Source organism: Rana temporaria, chromosome 5, assembly GCF_905171775.1.
Source record: "Rana temporaria chromosome 5, aRanTem1.1, whole genome shotgun sequence".
Classification (NCBI taxonomy): Eukaryota; Metazoa; Chordata; class Amphibia; order Anura; family Ranidae; genus Rana; species Rana temporaria.
The window spans coordinates 287,711,719-287,724,520 of record NC_053493.1 but is presented as its reverse complement, the minus strand read 5'-3'; the positions used below and the strand labels follow the sequence as shown (position 1 = coordinate 287,724,520).

At 43.3% G+C, this 12,802-nt stretch overlaps 1 protein-coding gene across 2 annotated transcripts in view; it reads left to right on the top strand.

The window, feature by feature from the left end:
* The window catches only part of SEH1L (SEH1 like nucleoporin), a 50,559-nt gene that overhangs the window by 25,472 nt on the left and 12,285 nt on the right, over positions 1 to 12,802 (top strand). Inside the window, exon 9 of one of the 2 annotated variants that reach the window (XM_040353925.1) lies at positions 48 to 261. The exons of the other annotated variant lie outside the window; for it this stretch is intronic. Coding sequence (XP_040209859.1) covers positions 48 to 60 — 13 coding nt within the window. The 3' untranslated portion in view covers positions 61 to 261. Of the gene's footprint in view, positions 1 to 47; positions 262 to 12,802 lie in introns of those variants that run through there. 2 annotated transcript variants of the gene reach the window in all.

The window sequence follows — 12,802 nt, the reverse complement described above, 5'->3', positions numbered from 1 at the left end:
GAGTGATGCATTTTTATCCCTTCTCCGTTTTTGTATTGTGTTAACAGACCGCACAGCTGATACCAACCTAACCGGAGTAACTTTGCTGTTTTGCTGCTTGTTGCATGTACGCTGGATTGGATGCAGAGTTCTTTTTATTACCAGCACAGTTTGAATCATTCCAGGATATGCAGGATGTCTTGTAACTACAGCTAAAAAAAACATTTTGTGTATATGTTTAATAATTTTTTTTTTTTTATATAATAAAAATATGTACTTTAATCTTGTTTCTGTTCACTTAGCTACATTTTTACAGTTCGGAGTATTTGCTTATAAATGCCTCTGATAATGCCAGGAGCATATGTCTATTTAAATTGCACCTAAAGTACATGGAAAGTTCTGTACCCCCTTTCATATTGCATTTGTAGCCCAAATCCCATAAATGACACTGCATTTTATGATTTGGTGAGTGGCACTGCACACCAAGGTAACCATTTTACACAAGCTGTGACAAATGCACATACCAGCAGACCAAGCATAACCACTGGGACAGTTTAACTTTGCAGATAACCCATTAAATTTTTTTTTATTATCCAATCTGAGACAGATCTCTGCAGATCTGGCTCAGAGGTGGCCATAGCCCTTGTGGAATGTGCTCTTATTCTTGTTAGTGTTGGGGAGCCCCCCCCCCCACACGATGAGCTTCCTTGCGTTACTCTTTCGCCTAGCAATAGATTTTTTTTATAGGCCTGTGCCACGTTCTTCGGTGCCGTTAAAAAAAGAAAATTTCGGTTGGTCAGCATGTTCTGATATTTAGTGCAATCGGTGTCGGCCACTAAAGCTCTTCTAACAACATCTCATCTATTTATTTTTATTTAATTTTGAATTTTGAAGGGTTCCCACACAAGGAGGGAATTACAACTTTACATCCTGAGACCTATAAAAGTCTGCAGCTAACTGTGGTTAAAATAAAAACCGTTTCAGAAATAGGATCACCTTGTCTGTGAGAATTGTGCAGTAAAGCTCTGGAACTTTGATTTCATAGACTCTTCTAGAGAAAAAGTGCTTTTATGTCACACTTCATAGAGCAGCCTTAAAAGGTTCAAAATGGTATCTTAGGAAGGCTTGAACTGTGGCAAGGTCCCATGTGTGGAACTGCTTAACTGTTGGCTTCTTTTTCCTAGCAAAGGTAGGTGGTAGAAACTTTTAATGAGTTCTTCCAAGTGCATTTCCAGAATACTGGACAGAGCCACAGCTTGCACCTTGAGAGTGTTCCATGTTAAATTGAGGTCTTCTCCATCCTGAAAAAAACACAAGGACCATTGGAACAACTGTCCCCTCTACTTTTAATTGTTTTGTGTTTGTTTGTTTTTTCTCTCCAACATGGAGTATTATATTGGAAGTGAACCATTCTCTTTGGCCTTTTTTTTTTTTTTTTTTTTTTTTTTTTTTCTTTTACTGCAAATGGATTTTTTTGTGGGTGCCTACATGATGGGAATGAAGGGATATGCATCCCTCAGATCTAAAATGGGTGTGAATACTGGTGACAACCGATACCTCATTACGTATATCAATTCCATTTGGAATTTATTATTGAAGCGAGATTCAGTGTTGTGTATGAAAACAATTTCAGCCTTAGGCGCTCACTGGCAGCAGCAAAAGGTCAGTATACAAAAATCTCTTAATATTAACCTTTTTATGGCACATCTCTGCTACATTTAAAAATCATAATTTCTCTTTTGTTCATGAACTGACACGGCTCCATTTATTCTTGACAGTGGGGTTATGTTCCATCTATCAGCAGAGGACTAGGCAGACATGTTAAACCGTTAAACACGTAACACGGCAAAGCTGAACAGTACCGCCCAGGGGGCGGTCCCTCTGGCTATAACCCCTCACCCTGCAGCTCACATTTTTTTTGCCTAGCATAAGAGAAGGACCTGGCTCCCTAGGTCCTGGAGAACTTCTATATATTTTTTTTTCTTCTACTTTTTGAGCCTGAGATCTACCATCAACTGCCGGCTGGGTGACAGGCTGGATAATTATAGACCCTTGTAGTCTCCCCAGTCCGGCCATCGAGTGTGAGCAGACCTTAAGCTATGTGCTGGGTCGGCCACAACATGCCCCATTTCTCCAGGGGTGGCCGGTGAGCTATGCTCCGGGGCTCACATATGACCGGGCTACCGCTGTCCAGTCACAGTGGGCCGTGGCCAACAGCCACTCTGTACTGCTCGGTGATGGGTCTGTCAGGAACGCATCCAGCAATCCCTGTGGGACGGGCAAGTACAGCTCCTCCTGTTTGGCAGGATGGAACAGCTGGGCATTCCTGGGATGGTCAATTAGGGGGTCTCTTGCCCTCCCTTTCCTCTCTCCCCGGTCCTTCCCTCCTCCCCATGCATTGCTGGGCCTGCTGCGTTATCTGGGGGGGGGGGGCTCTGGGTCCTTGCTGGGGGGCTGCGTGGTTTGTTCGGGTTTGCTCTACTGTGGGTGGCCTCCACTCGGGGATTCAGTGTTTTTCGCAGCCTTTTTCTGTCACCTCAGAACACTTGCGCTGGTTTGGATGTGCCGACGCCATCTTCTTATATCTGCGTTGGACCTAATGCTAAAACAGCTGGCGGCCATTTTCTTGTAGCTTGTGCATTTTCCCGAGGCGAATGGCAGCCATCTTTCTGTAGCTTTAGCATTGGTTTTGGCCTCTAGCGCTGGAATTGTCATGAATGGTGCGAACAGCACAGATCACCTCAGGCGCGCACACTGTGCAGGACTTGGAGCAGACTGCAGCGCTGAGCAGTGCCTGCATCAGGGCGGTGATTCCTCTGGGGAACCCCTCGGTCTATAGCAGCAAGGAGGGTGGGGCTTTTTTGGTATCTTGACTTGGTGGCTGTCAGGTGAGCAGGTCAGCATGGTGTTAGAGGGCGCTTCTTCCCCAGACATTCTTGTGATGGCAACTGGTGCCCCTGCGGTGCTTGTGGACGCTTTAATGGCGGTCCTGGAATCCCTTGTTGCCAGGGTGGAAGCGGTGTGTGGGCGTAAGGGGGGTAAAAGGCCCCCCTTCCCATTTCACCATCTTTTGGGGAAAGCTCTGATTCAGACTCTGGCCTAGCTGTGACACAGGGCCCCTGTTCTGACGTGTCAGAAGATGCAAACCAGGACCATTCGGACAGTGGGGAAGACTCTGTGTCTGTCTGGGTCAGCGCAGGAAAAGACGCTTGTTGGAGCACTTATCACCGCAGTGCGGGAAACCCTCAAGCTAGAGGGCACTGCCGTGGCATTTGAGGTGTCGGTCCCTTTTGGGTCCCACAAGCCTGACTCTCGGGTGGGGGGTCGCCTTCGAGTTTGCAGCTCTGTGGACCGCTCTGATTTCTGACCAGTGGGTTTGCGAAGTCGTTTCATCAGGGTGCAAGATCGTTATTTTCTTGTCCACCAAACGGATTCTTTCCCTCAAACCTTCATATTCTGGCTCATCGGAAACGCCCTGTTGGGGGCAGTGCAGGACCTGCTGAGGCGCGGGGTCATAGTACCTGTGCCGCTGCCGGAAAGGTTTTCAGGAATTCCACTCTAATCTGTTTGTAGTCCCATAAAAGGACGGGGTCCGTCCAATCCTGGACCTCAACGCCTTTGTGAGGGTATGAAAGTTCAGGATGGAATCGGTTTGCTCTGTGGTCACGGCACTCCATCCAGGGGAATTTTCTGGTGTCCTTGGCATCGAGGATGCATACTTGCATGTCTACATATTTGCCAGGCATCAGATTTCTATGCTTTGTGGTCGGACGACCACTACCAATTTGTGGCTCTCCCTTTTTTTTGGCCTGGCATCGGCACTGAGGGTTTCCACCAAGGTGCTTGCCCTGATTCTGGCTTTGCTGAGGTGAGGAATCGTGGGCTATTGGACGACCTCCTGCTCAGAGCCGCTTCAGTTTCAGAATTGGAGGAAGATGTGGCGATCGCCAGTCGGACTCTTAAGAGTTCGTTATGGCGGCTGAGCTCTCCAGTCTGGAAAGTCGTTCCTCCCCTTTCATTGGACGTTGATCACGACGGACGCCAGCCTGACTGGATGGTGGGTGTCTGGGGCGTTCAGTCGACAACGGGTCAATGGACGCAGGAAGAATCCCGCCTGTCGGATCAATGTGCTAGAACTTTGGGGCGATAAGACTGTCAGAACATTTGGGGTTAAAAGAATATACACAAAGGCCTTTATTTATGCATATTTATTTTTCCTATTCATGTGTATTAAGAACAAGAGACCATTTTGTCTCTAAAAGTTTAGTTCATAACTAATGATATGATATGAACAATACTAAAGCCATTTCTACTTTCGCTTTAAGAGGTTAAAATCAAATTCACAACAGAGTTTCCTGAATGGGGTTTTTAGGCAGCTCAATTAGACAAGTAGGATGCCATTTAAGTGAAAAAAAGTATTTATTCACATGTATCAAAAGGGAATAAATAGGATATGAGTTGCAGCAATACAAAAAACATAAACAAATCATACAATATTATGCAGTACACAACAATGTATACAGCTGAATACAATTGTTGCATGTATAAACAATATCCTAACGCGTTTCGACCATAATGGTCTTCTTCAGATGTTTAGTTGGTTGAGACTGTAATAGAATGTATAAAAGATTACATAGTGTTTCCCATATTTTAGTCCAATCACCTACCCCGCCCACAGCTCCATTTGTATAGAGACATCTTCCATTTGGAAGGAGGGGTGGGGGGTAGAGGACAGAAAACATAATACTATATCAATAAGGCAAGAAAGACTAATTAAAATCGATCATTACCGATAATGAAGTAAGAAAGTAGTCTCGATGAGGCTTTGCTGTCACAGAGCAGGGGGGTCCTTCATCTGTACACGCAATTTCCCCCCCCCCTTCTTTTGGATCGTCTGACGCATATACCTTGCTACATTAGGGGTTCTTTCCCCCAAATATCCTACCATAAATTTTCCCAAAATACTCGCTTATAGGGCTGACACCATACGGCAACCCCTAACAATTTAATTTATAGGCACTTTTTATGTATGCACACACATACATACACTGCCTCAATCTTTAATGTTTATTATCCTATTGCAGGCCTTTCCTTCTTCCCATGTTTCTCTCCCTCCCCACCGGCCTGCCCTGTTTGGGTTCCGCCCCTTTTTGGTGACCCCCTGTTGTCACGTGGGACCACACAATTTAGCGTAGACGCTCATGTGGGAGCCCCGAGATTTGGAGCGATCCGTGGGAGAACGGCTGGACCCCCCTGTTCTGTGACAGCAAAGCCTCATCGAGACTACTTTCTTACTTCATTATCGGTAATGATCGATTTTAATTAGTCTTTCTTGCCTTATTGATATAGTATGTTTTCTGTCCTCCACCCCCCACCCCTCCTTCCAAATGGAAGATGTCTCTATACAAATGGAGCTGTGGGCGGGGTAGGTGATTGGACTAAAATATGTGAAACACTTTATGTAACCTTTTTATACATTCTTTAAGTCTCAACCAATTAAACCTCTGAAGAAGACCATTATGGTCGAAACGCGTTACACTATTGTTTATACATGCAATAATTGTATTCAGCTGTATAAATGAGTTGTGTACTGCATAATATTGTATGAATTTTTTATGTCTTTTTTTGTATTGCTGCAACTCATATCCTATTCATTCCCTTTTTCCCCTTTTGATACATGTGAATAAATACTTGTTTCACTTAAATTGCATCCTACTTGTCTAATTGAGCTGCCTTAAAACCCCATTCGGGAAACTTTCTCTGTTGTATATACCGGGGTGAGCTGCACATTCTCTCCACTCTGTGTTTTGTCCCTTCTACGAAAATCAAATTCACAACTTTAAAAGTTTAAATTGGGTTCAAAGACATGAATAGGCATTGTCCTTATGTCTCACTAAGGAGTATGGCTGTACCATCTCCAAGGTCATATATATCTTTTAGGTTTGACATCTGTAGATGTAATTTTTTTATATTTATCTATCTCTATTCTCTATACTCTGATTTCTCTGCAGAACAAAGGAAATCTTCCCGGCCCTCAAGTGTAGTACTTGTTCTTATCAGTTGCCAGTAGGTGGTGCTCTGCTGACTGTCCTGAGTACACGGCGAGGTGGAAAGGGATAGTGGTCGGCGGATGCTAAACCTGCTGGCGTGGAGGTGGAAGCCTTCTGATTTGGACAGAGGCAGGAGGTCGAAGCTGGAGGGCTGGGACCCTTTCTGGCCTGGATTTGATGCAGTTCCTAACCTGCCAGTTTCTTGGAGAGGGAACGTCGACCCCACCCTACTGTTAACCACTTAAGACCCGGACCTTTAGGCAGCTAAAGGACCCGGCCAGGTTTTGCGATTCGGCAATGCGTTGCTTTAACAAACAATTGCGCGGTCGTGCGACGTGGCTCCCAAACAAAATTGGCGTCCTTTTTTTTTTCCCCCCACAAATAGAGCTTTCTTTTGGTGGTATTTGCTATAATAAATATCCCCCCAAAAATATATAAAAAAAAAATAATAATAATTTCCTCAGTTTAGACCGATACGTATTCTACCTATTTTTGGTAAAAAAAATTGCAATAAGCGTTTATCGGTTGGTTTGCGCAAAATTTATAGGCCCAGATTCACAACGGAGATACGACGGCGTATCTCAGCGTTGTGCTGTCGTATCTATGCGACTGATTCTTAGAATCAGTTGCGCATAGATATCCATTAGATCCGACAGGCGTAAATCTCTTACGCCGTCGGACCTTTACTGCAAATTTTTCTTTTTTTGCCTGCTAGGTGGCGCTTCCGTCGCTTTCTCCGTCGAGTATGCAAATTAGCTAGATACGCGAATTCCCGAATGTACGCGCGGCCGACGCAGTAAAGTTACAACTTTTACGCTTTTCCCGGCTTAAAGTTGCCCCTGGGTCTATGAGGCGCAGTCAATGTTAAGTATGGCAGTCGTTCCCGCGTCAAATTTATAAAATTACGTCGTTTGCGTAAGTCGTCCGTGAATGGTGCTGGAAGTAATTTCCGTCCACGTCAAAACCAATGACGTCCTTGCGACATTTAGAGCAATGCACGCTGGGATTTTTTTAGGGACGGCGCATGCGCATACACGCCCCCTACCCGCCGAATTTGAATTCCCCTGGGTGATTTACATTACGCTGCCGCAACTTTACACGCAAGTGCTTTGTGAATAAAGCACTTGCCTGAAAAACTTGCGGCGGCGTAACGTAAATCGGATACATTACGCCCACCCAAATTTACGCCCATCTACGAGAATCTGGGCCATAGTGTTTACAAAATAGGGGAAAGTTTTATTGCATTTTTACTACTAATGGTGGCGATCAGCAAATTTTTTTTTTTTTTTGTGACTGCGACATTATGGCGGACAATTTTGAGACATTTTTGGGACCATTGTCATTTTCACAGCAAAAAATGCATTTAAAATGCATTGTTTACTGTGAAAATGACAATTGCAGTTTGGGAGTTAACCACAAGGGGGCGCTGAAGGGGTTATGTATGACCTCATGTCTGTTTCTAACTGTAGGGGGGTGTGGCTGTAGGTGTGATGTCGTCGATTGTGTATCCCACATATTTTTCACGGTCACCTTACACGTTTCCAATAGTTACCCTGCCTAGATTTCAAGTCCATCCACACTCCTGTCCCCTGCTGGTCGCCGCAGGAGACCTCACCTGGTCACTCCTGCACCCGCGGATGGTGGGGGTAGTAGGTAAGCAGCTCAACCCTTGTTTTTCCCCCTTTATCTAATGTAAGTCAGGCTTGATTGTATCTCTATGCCTATTACCTGTGTAGTTATTGTTTGTTAATTTATTCCACACTGTTCTCCTGAAGAAGCGGCATTGTCCGAAACTAGTAGAGAAACCCCCTAGTGACCTCTACTCCCACTATGACCTTCCCCCTCCTAGGGGTCGATTACTGTGGTGATACATATGGAGTGTCACTTTTTAAATTGCATGTTTGTTTGTATTTTATTGTTTTACATCAATACTAATAAATTGTATTTTTCTTTACATGTGCATTCTTTATATTTGCTTACCGTACCGCAATAGTCCACAATCTCCCTGGTTTTTGGTTTGGGACCCAAATTCCAATCTTTATTTAACTTGGAATCCTGAATGATGGTACTTTTAACTAATTTTACACCATATGTATCCTGTAGAGGCCAATCTTATATCACAATTAATATTTTACAATTTCAGTATAAACATTCTGACATATTTGTAGGCACTATGCTGAGATAGGTCAATGATTCTGACAGGATTGTGCCTCTCCACATGGTCACAGAGGCTTAGGGGACATCCAGTCAGACAACGCTATGGTAGTGGCGTATGCCAACCATCAAGGAGGGACAAGAACCTCGGATGCAGCATTGGAGGTCGCTAGCTTATCGGCCTTTTGGCTAAGATCAAGTTTCAGTATCTGTTCTTATCAGTTGCTAGGAGGTGGCGCTGTGCTAACCGTCCCTAGTACAGAGCGAGGTGGAAAGGGATGGCGGTAGCATATGCAAACCCCTCTTGTTTGGAGGTTGAAAGCCTTCTGATTAAGATGGCGAAGCATTGGGTCGAGGCGGAGGGCTTTTCTGGCCGGTGTTGGCGATGCTCCTATCGGCGTCCGGTGGAGGAGTTGGCGAGCCCAGTCTAGGTGAGCCATGCAATTTGCTGGATTGATGAGGGTCTGGAAGGGTTGGTACCGGAGGAGGCTGCTTGATAGTCAGTGGCTCTCCCTGAAAAAACCCAGAAGGGCTCTCAATCTGGTAGGAGAGGAGTGCCGGACTGATCTGATCGGAGGGGTCGGATGGAAAAGCCTATGGTGAACGGTTCGTCCACCACTACCCCCCTGGGATTTGATCTGGTGCTCTCTGTACTTCAGAAACCTCCCTTTGAGAACATCAGAGAGATTCTCGCTCGCTCTCTCTCTCTCTCTCGCTCTCTCTCTCATTACATCAGTCAGGAGGGTTTCTGAGTTGGCGGCCTTGTCTTGCAAGTCCCCCTACTTAATCCTCCACAAGGCTAAAGCGGTGTTACGCCCACAGCCTTCATTTCTTCCAAAGGTTGTTTCGGCTTTTAATCTTAATGAGGACATAGTGCTTCCATCCCTGTGTCTGCTGCCGCAGCATCCCAAAGAGGTTGCTCTACATTCCTTGGATGTGATCCGAGCTTTGCGGGTGTATCTGTCTGCTACGGCTCAGTTTCGGAAGGTCAGACTCACTGTTTGTGACGGTGACTGGTCTGAAGAAAGGCCTGGCGGCCTCATCGGCCACCATTTCTTGGTGGATCAGACAGATTGTGATTCAGGCTTATGCACTACAGGGGCGGGCGCCTCCCTTTCCTGTCACAGTGCATTCAACTAGGGCAAGAGGTGGCAGGGCAATCCTGGGCTTTTCGACATCAAGCATCTGTCTCACAGGTGTATAAGGCGGCAACCTGGTCGTCCATTCACACCTTCACTAAATTTTTTACAAGGTTGTCGAGAGTGCATCTTCGGATGCAAGGTTTTGCAGGTGGCTGTTTAAGGTTGCAACTCCTCCGTTGAGGAGCACTGTTTGTTTTTTTTGGTGGAAGTTGTTTGGTTGCTGTGCCCACCCCTCGTGGTTTTTTTTTTTAACACACTGGGGACGTTTCTACTGTCAAAAATAAATGGAGCTGTGTCCATCCATGAACGAAAGAGAAAATTAGGATTTTTGTACTCGCTGTAAAATCCTTTTCTCTGAAGTTAATGGACGGACAACGCAGCCACCCCTCTTTTTTGTGTTTGTACTGCTATTTGACAAGCTGACTGCAAGGTGCGTGGGTTATGGCCAGAGGGACTGCCCCCTGGGCGGTACTGTTCAGCTTTGCTGTGTTACATGTTTTTTTAACTGTTTAACATGTCTGCCTAGTCCTCTCCTAATAGATGGAACATAACCCTACTGTAAAGAATAAATGGAGCTGTGTCCGTCCATGAACTTCAGAGAAAAATATTTTACGGTGAGTACAAAAATCCTATCTTTTTTTTTTTTTTTTTTTGCTCAAATTACTCAGAACCTTCAAACATTACTTTTTTTTTTTTTTTTTAGACGACACTCTAGGGAATAAAATGGCGATTGTTGCAACTTTTTATGTCGCACAGTATTTGCGCAACAATTCTCCACTTGTAAAACTGCTCCAGCCCTGTCTTCAGTCTGGCACATTTGTACAGATTTCTCTCCTGTAGTAAACCGCTTATGCTGATTACACAGTGTACAGGTGTAGCAAATCGGACTTGACCAGTCTCATTTTTGATCTGAAAGACACCCAACATCTATCTCAGGGGTCTCCAAAGTGAAACCAGTGGACCAAATGTGGCCCTTTGCTTGCCCCTTGGGAAACAAATTCTCCCACTGACACCAACAATGGAGAACTGTATATGTATATACAATGATCGGCACAATTTCGTAACAAAAAAATAACGTGAAAATAATAATGTGTGTGTGTGTGTGTGTGAACATTCAATGTTGAAAAGTGACAAACTCAAAAAAGTCACTACTGATAAAGTACAAAGTTGTAAAATAAAAAGACCAAAACGTTCATCAAAAATTGAGTAAGTAAATAAATAGTCCGTAATCCACCAAAAACAAGTGACGCTGAAACTTCACACAACTGCTCAGTGCTCACAGACCTCTCACCTCCATAAAATTATGAATTACCCTTAAGTATAACACTGGTGATCCTCCACTTCCAAACCCCTGATATTTCCCTCAGGATTTCAGATGACGTGGGAATGAAATGCCTCCCATAGTGTAGTATAGTTAAACAACGCTTTATTGAAAGATAAATGGAAGCTTACATTTAAAATGTTTTAAAAAAATAAATAAACACATTGACTAAAACAGCGGCGTTACAGATGCCTCTCACGTCACTTCCGGTCCATTCCTGGCCACGTCCTAAGCGTTGCGTCACGTGACTTCATCAGGGGAACAAGATTGGATCTGTAGTGATCGGTTTTTATGTCTAGTAACGGGAAATTCGTAAACGGCCATCTTGTTGAAGGCAATGTCTCCACAAAGAGAGCGGCCATTTTCTTGGTTAGATCAAACATGTAAAGTGTGTGTGTGTGTGTGTGTGTATATATATATATATATATATATATATATATATATATATATATATATATATATATATATATAAAATATTCGGCACAATTTCAAACCGGAAGTTAATTGAATGCCAATTTGTTAAAAGTATTGTCGCCAACAATATTGTGGCCATTTTGTTAGACTAGATGTATGAATTAAAAATTTACGTCCTTTTTTTCCCACAAATAGATCTTTCTTTTGGTGGTATTTGATCACCTCTGCGGTTTTTATTTTTGGCGCTATAAACAAAAATAGAGCGACAATTTTGAAAAAAAATGCAATATTTTTTACTTTTTGCTATAATAAATATCCCCCAAAAACATAATAAAATATTTTTTTTCCCTCAGTTTAGGCCGATACTTATTCTTCTACCTATTTTTGGTAAAAAAAATCGCAATAAGCGTTTATCGATTGGTTTGCGCAAAATTTATAGCGTTTGCAAAATAGGGGATAGTTTTATTAATTTTTTTTTTTTTTTTTACTACTAATGGCGGCGATCATCGTTTATTTTTCCGTGACTGCGACATTATGGCGGACAATTTTGACACATTTTTGGGACCATTGTCCATTTTCACAGCAAAAAATGCATTTAAATTGCATTGTTTATTGTGAAAATGACAGTTGCAGTTTGGGAGTTAACTCCTTCAGCGCCCCCTGTGGTTATGTTTCACCTAGTGTGTGTTTACAACTGTAGGGGGGTGTGGCTGTAGGTCTGACATCGATTGTGTCTCCCTATAAAAGGGATCACACGATCGATTCAGCCGCCACAGTGAAGCACGGGGAAGCCGTGTTTACATACGTCCCAACCGGCCCCCCGGAAAGGCAGATACGTACATTTACGCCCATCTGCCTGTACGTGCCATTCTGTGGACGTACATATACATGCGACGGTCGTTAAGCGGTTAAACATAATGTCTAGATAGACATTGTAACCTTCTGTTTGAATTTTTAAAGAAATAGAGAAAATGGCAATGATATAAACTATCACTCTAATCCATATGTGAACAGTCATCATCATAGTGTTTTAAAGTGTCTGTGCACAAAAAGGTTAATAAAAAAACTAGTAAATTTCTGCAAATAGTACAGCCCTTAAAGTGGAGTTCCCAATGCACCTGTTCATAGACCAGCACCCTTTTGGTTTAGTGGGATGGAAGCAAAGCCAAGGGATCAGCAGTTTTTAGAGTGGTATCATCTCTCACATTTATGTCATTACTTTGACGTTAAATACCGTTGAAATGGCAACAGCTAGCTGCCATAACCCCGGTATTTTTTTTGCACTGTGTCTAATAAAAGTGGTCCCTGCAGCACATTTGCTACAGGATCACTTTTATGTTTACAAACGGTTTATTGAAAAAATAAGTCTCAATACAGTTTAAACTCGAATTGGCAAGGAGTACAAAAATACATACAAGAGCAGTGAGCATCTGTGAAGAATATGCATAGCAGTTATTCGATAGGCAGAGAAATAGGTAATGATTTGTATGAAAGGCTATCAGGTAGCACAATGCAGCAATGTGGGAACTTAATGAATTAGATTAATGGCAAAAATAGAGAAGAGAAAAAAATAAATAAATAAATAAATAAAATTTGGCTTAATTTAGTGATTCAATAGAGAAAGGTCCCAAGGTTTCCATTTCTGATCATATATGTTCATAGTATCATATAAGGTGTGATGAATGCGTTCCCCTAGTTTGATGGATAACATACGATCCATAATTTGGGACCATGGCACAATG